This window comes from Gossypium raimondii, chromosome 11 (assembly GCF_025698545.1).
Source record: "Gossypium raimondii isolate GPD5lz chromosome 11, ASM2569854v1, whole genome shotgun sequence".
NCBI classification, from domain to species: Eukaryota; Viridiplantae; Streptophyta; class Magnoliopsida; order Malvales; family Malvaceae; genus Gossypium; species Gossypium raimondii.
In genome coordinates, this window is record NC_068575.1 from 54510760 (window position 1) to 54528268 (window position 17509).

Here is a 17509-nt window from a genome sequence, read left to right on the forward strand (position 1 = left end):
AATATCGAAACCGCACCGTATCCCTACACTCTTCCAATTAGGGTTGTTCTGGAACAAAGAATCCACGCTGCTCATTAGGCTCTGTCGGATAATAAAACTCAGAAACGATACCCACCGGAGAACCCCTCCCACCCCCCCCCCCAAAAAAAGTACCCCACAAAAACTTTCAACCTATGTTTTTCAATCGCCATTTCCCCCAGAAAAAAACAAAAATAACCATCAATTTAAATTAGGTACTATTCATGTCTTATGATTTCTGATGCAATATCCAAAAAATTTTCCTTGTAGCTGAATATCCTTCTTCTTTGTTGGATTTTGGATTCAAATTTTCAATTATCCAAGAGAGAAAAAACCCATCAAATTTTAGCTTATAAAGCCGATAAATTTATCAATTGGTAAGGTAAGCCCCAATTTCACTCTCCTTTATTTTGTATTCTTTAGTATTCTTTTTCTTTTTCTTTTTTTATGGTCCTTTTGACTGCCCTAATATCTTTTTTCTTTCTTTCATCTTGTTTAGATTTGTCGCATTTACATCTATTTTCTCGTTGCCATTTATTTGCTTATAGTTTATTGTTTAAATTTGTTATCGTTTGAATGCGGATTTAAGGGAAAATGTAAACTCGTAAGCTTTTCTTAAGTAGGATTGACGTTCCTGGCATTGAATTTCAGCTTCTTTAATTTGTTTCTGGGTTTTAGGGGTTATGTGAATTAGGGATTGGTTTTCCTTTTAGCACACTGTTTAGCCCTTGTTTAAATTTCAGTTAATATTTATACAAATAGATATCCAGTTGCTACTTTATTATTGGTTGGTTTGTTTGTTTGTTTGTTTAATTTCTTTTCGCTTTTGGAATTACTGAGGCAATTTGTTTCCCTTTACTCTTCAAATTTATTGTAGTACCAGTTGAGCTCTATTTAGTTGCTTAGCAATAAAAAATTTTCATCTTTTTTCTTTCCTTCCTTCCTTCCTTCCTATCTTCTTTTGCGCTGTTTTTTCCAGCTGTTTATTAGCTATTCCTTTTTACTTCTTTTTTTCATTCTTGGGCCAGGATAATTTTTAATGTTATGGATGTTCATTTACTACTGCTATGCACTTGGAGCTTTTTGTTTTTTGTGAAGTGCAGATATATAACAAGGTTTCATTTGCTGTGTTTGAATAATCTGAAAAGGGACCATACATGGCGGAGAATGCAGAAGTTGATGAGAGGGTGGATCTTGATGACAATTACATGGAGGAAGAGGATGATGATGTTGAAGAACATGTAGATGAAGACGGAGTGGATAGTGGTGGTGATGAAAATGGGGAAGAAAATGATGAAGAGGAATTTGAGGACTCAAAATCAGGGGTGGATGGAAAAGATCAATCATTGGAAGTAGAGAGAAGCCACATTGAAACAGAGCATGTGGAAGATGAAGAAAAGCCCACAGCTTCTATTAGTGAGGAAGAAAAAGAAAAGCATGCTCAACTTCTTGCCTTGCCTCCTAATGGTTCTGAGGTTTTCATTGGAGGGCTTCCGAAGGATACCTCAGAAGAAGACTTGAGGGAACTTTGTGAAGCAATAGGAGAAATTTTTGAGGTTGCAACTTTGTGATTGTGATTTTCAAGCTCTTCCCCCCCTTGGATAATTTTGGGTTTTCACTTTTAATAGTAAGTTATTTTGCAGATTAGGTTGATAAAAGATAAAGAATCTGGTGAAAGCAAGGGCTACGCTTTTGTGGCATTCAAAACAAAAGAGGTTGCTGAAAAGGCTGTTGATGAGCTGCACAGCAAAGAGTTCAGGGTAATTTTGGTTGCTTTAGTTTGCTTGCTGATGCAATTTATCACCTTCATTGCTTCTTTTAACAATGTAGTTTGGTTTTCTTTTTCAATATACATAATAATCTCTGCAGGGTAAAACTATAAGGTGTTCTTTCTCTGAAACTAAGAACAGATTATTTATTGGTAATATTCCAAAGAGCTTGACTGAGGATGACTTCAGAAAAGCCATTGAGAGTGTTGGACCTGGAGTTGAAAATATAGAACTAATAAAGGTGAAAATTTGAACCAGATGATGTTTTTATCTTATAAAAGTGTGAACATTGGGAAATCCCTTTACCATTTTGATTTGCGAATTGCAGGATCCTCTGAATGTAAACCGAAATCGTGGTTTTGCTTTTGTCTTGTACTACAACAATGCCTGCGCTGATTATTCAAGGCAGAAAATGGCAAGTGCAAATTTTAAGCTGGATGGCAACAACCCTACTGTCACATGGGCTGATCCAAAGAGTTCACCTGATCATTCTGCTGCTTCGCAGGTAATTCTATTTTTCAAATTCATTTTGAAGTGCCATCTTGAAGGAACCACTACTGGGTTTGTTTGTTTTTTTTTTTTGGGGGAGGGTGAGGAACCTCCTGTTTGGATTATTAATTGCCAGATGTTAATAGTTGGATGTATGCAACCTCCTGTTTTATTTCTACCACCAAGCGAAGTTCTAATTTCATGTTATGAAACTAACAGGTGAAGGCTCTATATGTCAAAAACATTCCCGATAACACTTCTACAGAGAAACTAAAGGAAGTATTTCAGCGCCATGGGGAAGTAACAAAAGTGGTTATGCCACCTGGCAAAGCTGGTAAGCGGGATTTTGGGTTTATACATTATGCCGAAAGATCAAGTGCTTTGAAAGCTGTCAAAGATACAGAGAAGTATGAAATAGATGGTAATTTTCTCTTGCAATACCTTGTACTCTTTCTGAAAACAAAATTATTGCTTTGATTGGTGTGGCTGCTGCTTAAATTATTCAAGCTGTCTTCAAATTATTCAAGGGAAAAAAAGTAGTGCTATCTTCTGCATGTAATCAACTTTGTAGCCAACATGCCCAGTTACTTATGCATATCGGTGTTGGATATGAATCTTCGGCGTTCAGTTTTTTCTTTCTCTGTCCGTAGTTGCATAGAAGTTCCTGCATTCTTTGCTTTGTCTCTAAACTTCTTATCCACTTTTTCCTCTTTTAACTTTTTGAAAGTTATTTTCTGATGTAAAAGCTCCACTTTTATAAGCTCTGTAACATGTTGTACCACATGCTAGCTTGTAGATATGGATTGAGATAATTTGGTCCTTACTTTGGATCAAATATTTGATCTCTCGGTTTAAACTGTTGGCTTTTATTAGTTGAACTTTAAACCTTATTTGGTTGTAACAGAAATTTAATGATAAGAAAGTTTTGTGAAGAATTAACTGTATGTGAATGAAAAATAATACTTGTATAAAAAAGATGCATAAAAAATTTCTTATTGTTGTGTCCTGCCGTATTTGTGTCTTAGTTCTTTTAGAAATTTACATCTTATCATGCTCATATTGCATGTGCATTTTTCTTCAGTAATCAATTTTCAGTGAACTAATTTTGAGACTGCTCAGATAATTGTTCTTTTATGCATATATTGAGGTTTCTGAAGAACATAAGCAATTAATTGATTCTTGATCTAATAACCTCAGAGGAATGTCCTTGTAAGTTATCACCTTATGAAATATATCTGGAAAAACTAATTCCAATTGATAGGATTTGATTAGTGTTGATTGTATCTAAATGGACTTATTTTTTATCAGGATTTGCTTAGACTTGGTTTATTTTAGATCAACTTATTTCTAATTTTGACTTGTAAAGAGATCCCTTTGTGTGGTTGTCTATGAGATATGGCATTAGAAAATTTGTTAAATGCCTTTCCCCTAAAAATATTTTGACTGACATGACTGTAGGCCAAGTCTTGGAAGTTGTCCTTGCCAAACCTCAGGCTGATAAGAAAACTGATGCAGCATACCCTTACATTGCTGGGCTTAATCCAAACCATCTTCAGCATCCTGGGTATGGTGGTTTTACTGGAACTACATATGGCTCTCCAAGTGCTGGATTTGGTGCTGCCACTAGTTTTCAGCAGGTACTCAGGTTGATTTGTGTATTTTTATTTTTCTTAGATGGAGTTCTCGTATTGGTAAAACTAATGTATAATCATGCACATTAACAGCCAGTAATATATGGAAGAGGGCCAATGCCAACAAATATGGCTATGGTGCCCATGGTTCTACCAGATGGCCGAATAGGATACGTCCTGTAAGTCACCTTGTTTTGGTTAAATTATAATATTTTCCTCAGTTGACAATACATTTTCAACAATTGCTTTTGCTGTTGTGGAATTTGGGCAGCCAACAGCCAGGAGTGCAGATGCCAACCCCACGTCCTCGAAGAGTTGATCGGGGCAATGGCCCGGGAGGAGGAGCAGGGCGAAGTGGAAATAGTGGAGGCGTTGAAGGCAACCGCAGTAGAAGGTACAGACCCTATTAGTTTGTGGGAGTGTGGACATCAGGTAGCGCTTTTGCTGGGAAACAGGAGACAGACGTTGTAGTTGGATGAATGGTGAAGGGGACTGTTTAACCACCCTCTTATCTCTCTCGTTCACTGCCTCCATACCACCCAAAATCATGGATTATAAAACGAAATTAGAGAGTGAAAACAATGTTGGAATGGGGAAATTTGGAGCATCATATAAAAAACTTAAAAAGGTCTGTAGGAGAGGTAGTTGAAATTATATTGTTCGACAAGTTTTGTTGTACTTGGTTGATTGCTTTATTGTTACATAGCAGGAAACAGAAGTTGGGTTTTGCTTTTAACTCTAAGGGCTATATACAGGCTCCACTCCGTACTCCATGTTTGAAGTCGATTCCTTGTAGTTTCCTCTGTTTCGTGGATATGGCCTAACTGGATTGGTTTTGGGTAACTCTCAACGCAACTTTTTTGGTGCAGCCTTCATCTTTTCCTTTATTATTATTATTATTATTTTTATTATTATTGTTCTTCTACCATCTTGTCTTCTCAACATATCCAAGTAAGTGGGTAAGACCATCAGGACTAAACATAGATAAAAAAGTATTGTTTTGGATGGCAAAACTCAATAGAAGGTACACATTTTTATGGGTGAGGGAAAGCTTGCGAGGAGGAAATGAATTGATTTCACGATCTAGACTTGATAAACAGCGGAACAGGTGCAGCAACGTGCATTGCAATTGTTATTGTTGTTGCTGCTGCAACGAAAGACTGACGTGTATTGAAGATGTATTTTCCTCTCAATCATACTAAGAGAATATAGCTGATTAAAAACCAAAGGGAACATGGTAACTAGCAAAATCCAAAATGATGATCAATGAGCAAAATTCTTAAGCTGGTCATAACAAAGAAAAAGATGAGCAGAAAATTATGCAATTTTGGGTACACTTGAATTATGTTTCCAGGTAAAAATCAAACATATCGGTTATCACAAAAGAAGGAGATGCTTAATTTAAGTGGTGCCTTCCTGTTGGAGCACGTGAAGACGCTCTTCCAGCTCATCCAGCTTAAGGCTCCACTCAGTCCTTATCTGCAAGGGCTTGACATTAGTGTAATCGATGGTATCCTCCAGTCTTTGGGTGGGTTCAGGTGATGATGCTGAACCCTTCTTCTTTCGGTTGGCTTTCTTCTTGTGGGCGGCTGCTCTCTGCAGAGCCCATAGCACGTCGGACCCACTTATTTCCTTTCCATCATCTTGGTTGGAGGCGGCTGGGTGACGAGGTAAACGCACGTTGAGGGGAAAAGGATACCTGGTATGTATGGGTATGGGGGCAGGCAAGTAAGGTAAGGAAGCAGCGGGAGACGTAGCCCACATAATTCTTCTTCCTCCTTCTTTATGTATGATCTTTTTTACGATTTTCTTTCCCAGCCAAAAGAACAGAAACGAAAAGAAAAAAGATATGGTAGTGAGGTAGGTAAATTCTAGTTATATGGTACGACGACGGATCCATTCTAATTTAATCTCACTTCAAATTCTAATTTTTATTGGAATTTTATTACTAATTTATATTAGCTAAAGACTGAAATATTTTCAACCATTAAAATGATACATTAACTATTACTAATTTATTACTCTTTAATACAGAGAGTCTTAAAGAATTAATTTTTTTTTAGAGCAAACAAAAACATTTTAAAAACACACCATAAATCAATTAGAAATAGACTTTATTAGTCTTCTTATCCATATTTATTTATATAATATATAAATTTATAAATTAATTATTACTAAAAAGAATAAGGTAAATGGTTGACCATGAAATGTGCTTCATTCCCATGTGTAGGGATGAAGTGAGCAACCTTTTGAAAAATCCTATTTAGAAAATGGTTTTCGGTCACAATAATTTTTTTTTTAAATCGAGTCGGTTTGTGATATTTATATCAATAAATTTTTTTTCGAAAAATACATGTGCTTTGTGCAAGACGGATCCTAGATGTTCCCGGCTTCCAACCTAATGATCTTTTCTGCTATTCTCATACCACAAATTGTTGCGACTTGCGAGTGTAGGCTCAAACAATCACGAACCAAACACAGAACCAGAAACGATTTATTACTTTTAGTTGGAAAGTAATTCTCTCTCAATAAAAACTGGTAGAATTGTAATTCCTAAAAAATAGAATTTATTCTTAGAAAATAATTTTTTACAACTTTTTGGCAGAATAACAATATCTCAAACTTGTGTAAATAACCCTACTAGTACCATATATTTATATGGAGAGAGAGAATCTTGGTTGAATAGCACACCCTAGTAAATAATACTAGAGATATCGCCCCTCTTATGGGGAGATTTAGGTCTCTCTTGTATTAGATCCAATTATATTGTTTCTTGAAATTTTAACCCAACACTTTATAATTTAATACAACCAAAAAATGTTTTCTATTTCTCAAAATAAATATTATTTACTTAATTAATTTAATTAGATAAATTAATTTTCTAATCAAATAATTTTCTCAACCCAATTCTAATTCCATTAAAGTCATGACAACTTTACCATAAAAGAATATATGAACAAATACATTTAATTTTCATATTCAACTGTTCATAACGACTAATTAATTTAATTTCAATTTTGAACTTCAATTATTTAATTGATTAAATAATAATTGAAAAAATTAAATTAGTTCTTAAGTCATTTCTATACTTAGTAAGAAAGTACATTATTTTGTGAATGTCACTCATTTCTCGAACTTCATAATTTTCATTCAAATCTATTCATTTGATTCTACATGCAATTCATTTATGATTTCAACAGCTAGCAGAGGGACCAATTGAACATATTTAATTAGGGCTCAAATAATTTATAATTAAGTTTCATCTTTTCATCTATTAATTATAAACTTGTTTAACCACAAAATCATTCTACTATACTATCATTATTAAGTTCTCCCTAGTTACATATCATTACGAAAGGTATTCAATCAGTGCTCGTCCAATGACCATATTATAAGTGTGTTACTCTCACAGGATATCCTTAATCTTTTAGGATAAATTCATTCTTCCAATATGATATTATTTTACCTCATAGTAATCATTACATCATCCTTCATGAAAAGTCAATTACCATCATATAGTAACAAAGTCATTTATTACAAAGGAAAACAATCAGTAGCCACGTTTACTTTTCATCTATCATGTAATGTCGTTGAGAGAATATCATTTACTCATTAATTGAACTATGAATTTCACAATTGTGAATGATGCTACATATTATAGAAGTCATATACCCAATGCACCAGTTTTCAATTCCTTATCTATTTGAACTCAAGTTTTTACTTACATTAAAGTATGCGAGTCATGCATACATAGTCCATCATCCACTAAGGATTAATATACGTCACACTATAAGCGTCACAATTGAATAAATTCATAAATGAATCTAGGATCTATTCTATTTGGGCCCTGTCAAATGTATTGTCATTCCAGTAAGTCACATTCATGTCCCTATTTTTTGGAGTCACCCGTTGTGATTGCCAAGACAAAACATCTCCCCAAATTAGACCTAATAGACGACATGTTAGTCTTTCAATTGGTTTGCTCCTTTTTTTTTATTAGAGTAAGGACACATTTAAGTTCATCTACTAATATGAGTTGCCTTTCTGTATTATGATCCGACCACGTAATACCGTTTGATATTAGTTAACATTAGATAATCAGTAAGTCAATATTTGTTTTAATTGTACTTTGCGTGCAAAAAAGTTAAAATAATATTAATGTAATTAATGAATATTATTATTAAATCAATTTATTTGAAAAATATGAGTATACAAAACAAAGTGATGGAAACACACTTAGTCAAGAAATTAATAATATAAAAACAAAAAGAATTGAAAGGTGTGTTTATATTGAATTTAAATTATTTGTATTTTATAAAATTTATATAAAATATAAAACCAAAAATTAATAGCAATACTCGTTACTTTTTGTTAAAAGAATAGTTTTTAAGTGTTTTCAAGTCAAGAAATTAAGAATATAAAGAAAAATTGAAATGAAACATTTTATAGTGATATAATCTTTGCTTCATTTCAAAATTTAAATGAATATGCTTTCAACTACCCATCAAATTACTGTGTAAAATAAGAAATTACAAAAGAGAGAGATGAATAGAAATTGGAGATACTTGTCAATTTCACCTAAGAGCTCTCCAAACACCGTTCTTACACTTCAAACCGGATCCCCACCCGACACCCTCCCCTTAGCTCATACCACAGGGAGCTACTTCATGTATTACCAAATCCATGCAGTGTCATCCTTGATGGCTCCATACGGGTGTAGTATAATATTAAAAAATATATTTGAATATTTCTTAAATTTGTTTGTAGAATAATAATAAAAAAGTACCTTGTTAGTATACCAAATATTAACCCAATATTAATTGGTTAAATTTTAAAAAATTTTACAAAATAATTCTAAAAGATTAAGTATATATTTTTTGAAAAATAACTTTTCATATAAAAACTTTCACTATTTTAAAATATAATATATTTATTTTTATATCATAAAATAAATCAATTATAAATGAAATTGATTATATAATCTTAATTTTTAAGTCGTATCAATTCTTGGTCGTTTAAGATTTTGGTGTCAATAACCAAAATTCAAGCTTCTACAAATTTGAGTTAAATTGCTGGTTGTTTTCTTTAAATAACATTAAAGGAACTTGAGAAATTGGAGAAGAAAAATAAATGGCAACCTATACGTTAGTTTCAAAGTATTTGATTGACTGACAAAGAAAGCAACAAAAACACATGCAACTCAATGTGAAAATAACGCGGAATTCAATTGAATGAAAGGTTAGTATTACGTGGTAGAGAGATAAACTCATTTTCTAAATAAATCAAAATCAACAAATCCCTCGACACATTATTATTTCTAGTGAAAGTTCCATCTTTTTAATTTTACCAAAAACTTGAGTACCTGACCTACAAAGGATATATATATTGTCACGACGTAACTCACTGAGATGACGACGCTGCGACAAAGAAACTTTGAGGTCGTTGCGGCGTTGGTCCGAGACTTTTAAAAATTTTACGTTTTGGTCTAATTCATCTTCGAGTTAGAAAAAGAGCTTCCATGAACCCATGTAAGACCCAAAAATGATTGTGTGACATGTTGTGAATGCCTTTAATGCTTATTTACATATTTAAATGGTTGAATGGTGTATGATTACTCGTAGTTGCTTCGACAATGATCATAGCATCTTGTGACTTAGACCTGATGATCAGGTTGGATAAGGGGTATTAAAAGGTTCCTGTTATCTGTGATACATGACTGGTGAGAAACCAGGAGATTGGATGTCATGGTTACCTCTTGGTTGGTACAATTCCACTTTTCACTTAGCAATCCAAACTACACCATACGAGGCCTTATATGGGCAGGTCCCTCCTCAGCATTTGCCTTACTTGGCTGGTGCATCATCAGTCGATAGTGTTGATAGGAGCTTACAGCAAAGAGAAATTGCAAGAAGGCTACTCCAGTTTCATCTTAGAAGGCTCAGGACAGATGAAACAATTAGCAAATCAAAATAGAAGTGACAAAGAGTTCCAAGTAGGTGAGTTCGTGTATCTCAAGTTGCAGCCATATGGGTAGCATACTGTCAGAAAAGTGTTGAACCAAAAGCTATCTCCTAAGTACTTGGGTCCTTTTGCCATTAAGGCCAAGGTAGGGAAGGTGGCGTATAGGTTCCAACTACCCTCGAGTTGGGAAAACTCATGTGCAATCTATTCTTCCAGTAGTTGGTAGTAATAGGGCTATGCTTAAAAAGTCTGCTCGTATCCTAGAAAGGCACATGGTCAAGTAAGGGAATCGGGCAATCACCGAGATGCTGGTGGAGTGGACTGCAAAAGGAATTTCCTACCTTTGATCCTTGAGGACAAGGATCTTTTGAGGGTGGGGGGGGGGGGGGGAGTAATTGTTATGGCAGGAACTACAGTAAGACAAAAGCAAGTTAGTTAAGTTGGTTAGTGATGCGTTGCGTTTAGTAAACCGTGTTAGTGAAACGGTCATTTAATCCTTTAGTGAAAAGGGTGAGTTTATGCTTGGGAATTATAGTTGTAGTGTAACAGCTTCCCTAATCGATTCATGTAACTGCCATTTTTCTTCCATTTTTAGCGTTGGTGTGAGTAAGTAGACAATTATGAAAAATTGCTAAATGAATCTTCTTCTTCTCTACTTCACTCTCTGTTCTTTCCCTTCAATCTTTTCTATTTCTCTGAAACGAAGTGCATCATATAGCAAAAGCTTCCTTGTTTTGAACCCCTTAACTATGAACTAATGTCCGAGGTCTTTTATGTTTCCAAAACTTTCTAGTTTAATATAAAAAAATGGGAATATCTTCCAGAAATAGAGCAGTAAACAAAGCGTTTCTCCATTTGATGAACAGCAATATAGCTAGGCTAGATGTTTGCAAAATTTCAATGAATTTGATTACTCCCTAAAGGATATTAAAAAAACGCAATGAACCAAGCGCCTCACGTTTTGAGGCATCTAGTCCACTCATCTTCCCACCAGTATATACACGAGGCATTGTTGTGACCTGCGCAACCAAATTACAAGAAGTCAGTAAACTTTGCTCATTAGTCAGTACGACGATAACATAAAGCAGGGAGCAAGAGAGATGACCTTTACGCTTCTGCAGTTTCCCCCGATTTCCACACTATATCTTTCAGTTCACTCGAAAAGCTTTTATAGAACTGTCATTCACACAACAACTTGCATATGAGTTTAACTTAAATATTCAACATATTATTATTTACTGCACATAAACTCAATTGGGACAAATTTAAATGGAAGAAAAATTCCTGTTAAACTGAGTTACTGAAACATTTTCTCACCAACAAAGCTAAAATTAAAAGCATCTATACCTTGTGAAACTCCAATGTGTCACCACCAGTTTTACGAAGCTCCACCATATGTAAGGAGGGAGCCACCTCAAACACCTGAGATCGAAGAGCAATTAGGTTTACATGTTCCTCAGGTATGGAATAATCAAAGATCTTAATTACATCTTCAAATGCTTTGAAGGGTAGTTTAGAAAATGCTATCTAAGCTAAACCTGGTACAATACCAAGCTTCAGACTAAAATATCTGGGTCGTCATAATCCAGTATTCCTATTTGCTAATCCCATGGTAACATTATCCAAAATGATGTAGACTCTAAATAAGAAATATGTAACTAATGCGCTTTCATTTAGATAATAAACAGTAAATTTTTCATTGCGCTCAACAGAACTTAAAAAGGGGCCTGACTGGCTACAAATTCAATACCTCTGTAGCTACAGAAAGCTGGCCCTTTCTCCCACTTTTGTCACCTTTCAACTTCATCTGTGCCAAAACCAGCAGAACAAACGCATGAGAGTACAAACAGAAGTTATAAACATCTGAACTAGATGTTTTGAATAAGCAAGAAATTTAGCTTGCCCGACAGATAAAAGCAAACCTTGTAGTTTCGCTTGTGAACATTAAAGCCCAGAGGTTTTGCAGCTTCCTCAATTTTGGACAGGATTTCATTAGGAGGGCGTTGAGAAGCGAAACTGGTTTCTGGCTTCACAGATCCCTGCAGTTTCAATTCAAACCAGAAAAGGAAAAAAATATATATACACTTAGATAAGAAATACTTTCTAATAATTATAGGAGGGAAAATGAAGATGAAGGCTAGAAACATTTAACAGAGATAATTGTTCAAATTCTACGATTAACACAATATCATACAAGGAAAGCCAAAGGGAACTTAGTTACATACACACTGCTTCTCAAACAATTTGTCAAGACTAAAGCTCTGTGACCTAGAGATAAGCTCAAAAGCATTCATTGACACAGGTTTCTCTTTCCTTTCTGTTACAAGGTGTTCCTGCACAACAAACAAACCATAATTAGCATTAGATGAAATTTATTCTCTTATTAATCTTTCATTTAGGTTACATAGTTTCCAAAGCAATGGACACACAACAACAACAAAACTAGTTTAAAGGGTCAATGTTCAAAAGTTCAGGACAAAAAAGTTGATCCACCGACATTCAAAAGTGCTTGCAAGGGATTTTGGTTAGAATAGACCTCTTTTCCCAGAGCAATAAAACAGACAGAATATAAAATGTCTTACAGTTGAGTCATTAAAGACAGCATCTATGTCATCAAGATTTACATCCTCATCCTGCTCAAATTTTGGTGGCTTGTACCCTTTCTTGAACCATTCATCTTGTAGAATTTCAGGAATAGTTATACGCTGCCAAGAAGAACATGCAGAATTTCAACCAAAATGCACGTGTGAAAGTTTATACCGAGATCAAAGATTGCAAGTAATCACAAAGTTTCATAGGATGAATTGAATTTGAAACTTACGGTAACAGGGTTTGGATCAAGAATACGCTTAATCAAATTCCTAGCACCAGATGAAAACCATGATGGACAGCTGAAAGAAGCCTCCCAGATCTGAAATTTATCAAGGTACAAACAATTTTAATGAAGTTCTCATCTAAAAAGACAAGCCAAATCTGGAGGGTACTTACTTTCTTATACAAGCCTACAAGGCTTGGCTCATCAAAAGGCAAATAACCAGCCATGAGAACAAAGAGAATAACTCCGCAAGACCAAATATCAGATGACGTACCATCATAACCTTTATCTTTGAGCACCTGAAAATAAAAATTTCAGATACCAGAATGAAAAGGAAAAAAAGAAAGAAAAAGAAGAGTTGCAGCAATACAGCTAATTATTTTCTATGAGTTCATGAGTGAAAACCTCCGGAGCAACATAATTTGGAGTCCCGCAAGCAGTGTGAAGCAACCCATCCTCCTACATTTTCAACGTGTCAAAGAAAATAAAAGATTACACTACTAGACATGGAGCTTTCATTCTTTTCCTCCATTATTGATAGTTAACATTTATAAGACGTTACTGCCAACTAAATGCCTTGACCAACTGTTTCAACCATTTTCCCATACAAATTATTGGTTAATAAATGGATTTTGTCGTTTCGCCATGTGAATTCTATCATATCTTCTTAATATTTTCCTCTCCTTTTTAATATGGAAATTTTCCTTTACATCGAGACTTTTTTTTTGGCTAAATGAAAGAATTATTAGGCAGATAGTCCCCTTAGGAAAAGTATAACAAAGCCCAAGAGTGTCTTTTCTTTAGCCATGCGGGCAATATTTTTGGAATTTTGAGGGTTTTTCTCTTTTCTTCCCTTAAATAATTAAAATTTACACCGATAAATATTCTTAAACCCACATTTTCTTCATTATTATAACAACGGTACTAACTAAAATAAGGTTGGATCAACAATAATTTTACTCTTCTAATTAAATATCATAGAATGTCTTCTATGGGTAATTAGCATTTGATAACAGTAGTAGAAATATATTTTTTAAAATAAACATCAACAATACGGATGAAAAAAATAAAGTTTAATTGAATTGATAAATTTGATGCTTTGAAAATCATAATAACTTATGTGGAAGTAAATTGAATTTTAGATTTTACATAAAATATTAAAATATTAAAAATACTTTATATATAATATTTGTTACTTTATAATTGAAAAGGGTTTTAATTACTTTTCAATTTAATTGATAATTCAATCAAATACAATATATTGTCTAAGTATATAACTAATAATTTTTTAAAATTTATTAAGAGAGTTAAAGGTGAGAAGATTCTGTTTATATTATATAATCACAAGTCTAAACCACAAGGGGTGTTCAATTGATTAATCGATTCAATTAGCATTAATTGAATTAGTCGAAATTTTTAAACTTTTAATTATTAACTGAACAAAAATTTAAAAAAAATTTAACCGAATCGAATTTTTTCGGTTAATTCGGTCGGTTAACCGAATTAACCGAAGTTTATATTTTTTTTAGTTAAAACAAGTATAGAACATATCAAAAATTAACCGAATTAACCAAATTAACCCAATTAACTGAATTTAATATATGTAAAATGTATATAAAAATATAAATTTTCGATTAATTAACCGACTTCAAACGAAATTAACCGTTAACCAAACTTCTAAAAATTTATTAACCAACCCCCGACCAATTAACCAAATTAATTCGGTTCAATCGAAAATCAGTTTTTCCCAAAATTTTCACACCCCGATCAACGGGCATAAGAAAAATGATCTACTCTACCCTATTCTATATTCAATAACTGAACAATACAAGCTTACCCGAACTTGCTGCGAGAATGCACTCAATCCAAAATCTGAAATTTTAAGAACACCATACGAGTCTAGAAGAAGATTCTCTGGCTGCAAACGTATAGTAATTAACGATTAAATATATGTGTCTGAAAAAAACTTTTGAAAACAGTACTCATTGATCAGTTAATGGGAAAAAAAAAGTTGAAAACCTTCAAATCTCTATGGTAGACGCCTCTACTGTGGCAGTAATCAACAGCATTGATAAGCTGATGAAAATAGCTCCTTGCTTCATCCTCTTTTAGTCTCCCGTTCTTGGCCTACAAATCTCAAATATTTTTTTCACACCTCATACACAATTAACGACTACCTTCCCTCAGTATAATTAGAAAACGACGATCTAACACTTATATACGTATAGATCGAACAAGGTTCCTTGAGGGTTACAATTTTTTTTTACACATGTTCATTTCACCATAAATATATCCGTAAGTAAATTATTGGCAATTCCCTTACAATTTTGTCGAAAAGCTCGCCACCATCAACAAATTCGATGACGATATAAATCCTTGTCTTACTTGCCATAACCTATGCATTAGAATTTAGAAAACAAACAACTCTGAATTAAATAATTTGATGAGCAATGCTGATTAAACAGAACCAGCTTTAATGACAGGGATTCGTTTATTTACCTCAAATATTTTAATGACATTGGGATGCTTGATAAGCTTCATTGTTGATATTTCTCTTTTTATCTGCCCCATACAAAACTGAAAATCTTAAGGCTTCAAAGATTTAACACAACAAATTAACCAAAAACCTTGCAACAAAATTTTGATCATAAGTACAAGTGAGACCCATGTTTATTGACGGCCCAGATCTATCTCAAATGTTTTTGGTGTTGTTTGTGCATGGACCATGGAGGAGATTGAAAGGAGGGGAGCTGTTAGTTTTTACCTGTTCGACCATTCGGTGACGGAGAACTTGGTCACGGTCGAGGATTTTAATGGCGACGCACTCGCCGGTCTCAACATTCTTAGCGAACTTAACCTTTGCAAAGCTCCCCTCGCCCAAGGTTTTCCCAAGCTCGTACTTCCCTACACGCGTCCTCGTCGTGTTACCCTGCAACACCTTCCTCTTAGAGCTCATTCTCTCGTCCTCAACCTTCCGATCAGATCTCAAGATTACAATTTTTTCCTTGGTTGTTAGACTTTTTTTTTTTTTTTTGCTTGTAGTAAATTGAAAATTCAGGTTGTGGCAGAAATGGCGATTAGAAAGGGGAGGGAAAAGTGGGACAAAGAATCAATAATGCGAGGGAGAGGAAGTAGCGGGGTGGCATGGAAGGGATATGGGTTATACCAGGTGGGGTGGGGTCCACTATATAATGAGGCGTATATATTTTCATCTGTGGAGACACATCCCCGCGTTTCTTCCGTGGCTAACCCCCCAATTTACTTATCTCTCCCTCCCAAATCTATTTATTAAATGTTTCATTCCTTTTTTTCTAATATAACATTGTTTTTCACTTATACTTATATTTTTTTTTAAAATGTTGTTATGTGTTTTTAAATTATCATCTGCAAGCATCGTTTATAATTTTTTTTACTTCAATAAAATAATTATGTAGTATATATTTCAACATTTGACTCATGCGTTTAATGGAATTGTAAAATGGGACTACCAATTATTGCAAAATAAATACCATTCCAGACATTATTTCGCTCAATATTTTGAGTTTTGTGTATTACTTTCTTTTTTTCAAGTTATTGATTGAAGTGAGTTTAATGATTACTTTTTCGTATTTTGTAGATTCATTAAAGGAGACACTAATCATGAGTTTTAAAGTAAAATAAAGATCGAACCCTCATTAAATTCAATGAAACAATTAATAATTAGTATAAATTTATTTAGATGAATAAAAAAACTTGACAGTCATTTTTCATAAATTTAATTTACTTTTTTTAGAAGAAAATAATTATGTATAAACGATCCAGTAAACTAAAATAAAAAGAAAGGTCTGGGTATAAGGTAGAAAAAGAGGCAGAGGGTACTGAAGTAATTGAACAAGAACCAAGGATGGATCAATAATTCAATTTTTTTTATTGGAATAATTCAGAAAACTCTGTGGTCCATATTTAATAAATGTATGAATGAATAAAATATTAAAATAAGAAATTTGTCGCCTTGTTTTAATCTGAAAGATTGCTAGTTTCGGAGAAGGTTCCAAGTGAAGTAGTGGATGGGACAGGGAACTGTGTCCACAAATGAATCCCGTGGGGGGATTCTTTTGCCTATATCCACTACTCATATTTGGTCCTGCCTCTATTTGCTTTCCTTCCCTATTTTAATCGCGTAAGTCGTGTCGTTTTTGAACTACTTTATTACTTATTATTAATAAATAAGTGAATTGTTGAGACAAATTATTAAAAAAAGCCCTATTTTTAAAAAATTTATCGAAATGGGTTCGGTATTTTATTATTTACCGGAATAGGTCATTTTCTCGAAATCGCGTCCACGTCAGCGCGATGTCAGGGGACGTGTCAGAACATCGCGTCCACGTCAGCGTGCTTTGCTTACGTGGACACAAATCGCGCCTACGTGGATGAACGGTTTATGTTTTTTAGCTTGGAAAATTTTGAAAGGCCGTAACTTTTGGCTCGGTTGTCCGATTGAGACGATTTTTTTTATTTCGAATAACTTTTCGAGATGTACGCGCTGACAAACCGCCAAAGGCGGTTTGCCGCAGTTTTCATCGAAAAAGATCCTTTTTGCCCCTAAATTTCGATTTTTTCGGTTTAAAATTAAATTTTGAAACATTCAAATCATTATTTTCCTTATTTATTTGAAGTAAACACTGGATTTTTTTTACAAAATTGTTGTATTATTTTTTCTGATTTGACACATGTATGGAATAGGTCCGATAAACCGTTAGAACGTAAGTAATATAATTAAGATAATAACAATATTTCTATAATATGTCAATTAATTAGTTTAGCTTAGTTGGTTAAGATGCTTGCTC

At 33.9% G+C, this 17509-nt stretch overlaps 3 protein-coding genes across 6 annotated transcripts; 1 reads left to right on the top strand and 2 right to left on the bottom strand.

Moving 5' to 3' along the window:
* The first annotated feature begins 112 nt into the window (after nt 1–112).
* Nucleotides 113–4775, top strand: LOC105802840 (heterogeneous nuclear ribonucleoprotein Q). 2 transcript variants are annotated; one of them, XM_012634715.2, is made up of 9 exons: nt 113–395; nt 1167–1574; nt 1662–1778; nt 1888–2028; nt 2116–2292; nt 2496–2697; nt 3735–3913; nt 4001–4086; nt 4179–4775. In XM_012634715.2, the coding sequence occupies exons 2-9, from the start codon at nt 1176–1178 to the stop codon at nt 4315–4317; spliced, it is 1440 nt and encodes a 479-aa protein (XP_012490169.1). In that variant the 5' UTR covers nt 113–395; nt 1167–1175; the 3' UTR covers nt 4318–4775. The 2 variants fall into 2 exon arrangements, with proteins under 2 accessions (XP_012490169.1, XP_012490171.1); XM_012634717.2 differs by having other exon boundaries at nt 114–400.
* A 399-nt stretch (nt 4776–5174) lies between these two features.
* On the bottom strand, nt 5175–5783 carry LOC105802841 (uncharacterized). The gene has a single exon (XM_012634718.2). The coding sequence runs from the start codon at nt 5669–5671 to the stop codon at nt 5309–5311; it is 363 nt and encodes a 120-aa protein (XP_012490172.1). The 5' UTR covers nt 5672–5783; the 3' UTR covers nt 5175–5308.
* Nucleotides 5784–10637: 4854 nt separating this feature from the next.
* On the bottom strand, nt 10638–15820 carry LOC105802838 (CBL-interacting serine/threonine-protein kinase 9). Of its 3 annotated transcripts, XM_052623880.1 has the most exons (16): nt 15448–15820; nt 15183–15260; nt 15007–15078; nt 14703–14810; nt 14521–14601; nt 13089–13142; nt 12958–12982; nt 12857–12870; nt 12690–12779; nt 12451–12573; nt 12094–12201; nt 11791–11907; nt 11619–11675; nt 11216–11290; nt 10974–11044; nt 10638–10887 (listed from the first exon to the last, which is right to left on the bottom strand). In XM_052623880.1, exons 1-15 carry the CDS (start codon nt 15637–15639, stop codon nt 10976–10978), a joined length of 1263 nt encoding a protein of 420 aa, XP_052479840.1. In that variant the 5' UTR covers nt 15640–15820; the 3' UTR covers nt 10638–10887; nt 10974–10975. The 3 variants fall into 3 exon arrangements, with proteins under 3 accessions (XP_052479840.1, XP_012490166.2, XP_012490165.2); XM_012634712.2 differs by having other exon boundaries at nt 12857–12982; nt 15183–15245; nt 15448–15819; XM_012634711.2 differs by having other exon boundaries at nt 12857–12982; nt 15448–15819.
* Nucleotides 15821–17509: the final 1689 nt, after the last annotated feature.

Bases quoted from the DNA above. Each gene is read 5' to 3' on its own strand.
- LOC105802840 (XM_012634715.2), top strand. From the start codon at position 1,176: ATGGCGGAGAATGCAGAAGTTGATGAGAGGGTGGATCTTGATGACAAT. The intron at 2,029-2,115 runs GTGAAAATTTGA...TGCGAATTGCAG, and splicing joins AAAATATAGAACTAATAAAG to GATCCTCTGAATGTAAACCG. The intron at 4,087-4,178 runs GTAAGTCACCTT...GAATTTGGGCAG, and splicing joins GGCCGAATAGGATACGTCCT to CCAACAGCCAGGAGTGCAGA.
- LOC105802841 (XM_012634718.2), bottom strand. From the start codon at position 5,671: ATGTGGGCTACGTCTCCCGCTGCTTCCTTACCTTACTTGCCTGCCCCC.
- LOC105802838 (XM_012634711.2), bottom strand. From the start codon at position 15,639: ATGAGCTCTAAGAGGAAGGTGTTGCAGGGTAACACGACGAGGACGCGT. The intron at 15,261-15,447 runs GTAAAAACTAAC...TAAGATTTTCAG, and splicing joins GTCACCGAATGGTCGAACAG to TTTTGTATGGGGCAGATAAA. The intron at 15,079-15,182 runs GTAAATAAACGA...TCTAATGCATAG, and splicing joins ATGTCATTAAAATATTTGAG to GTTATGGCAAGTAAGACAAG.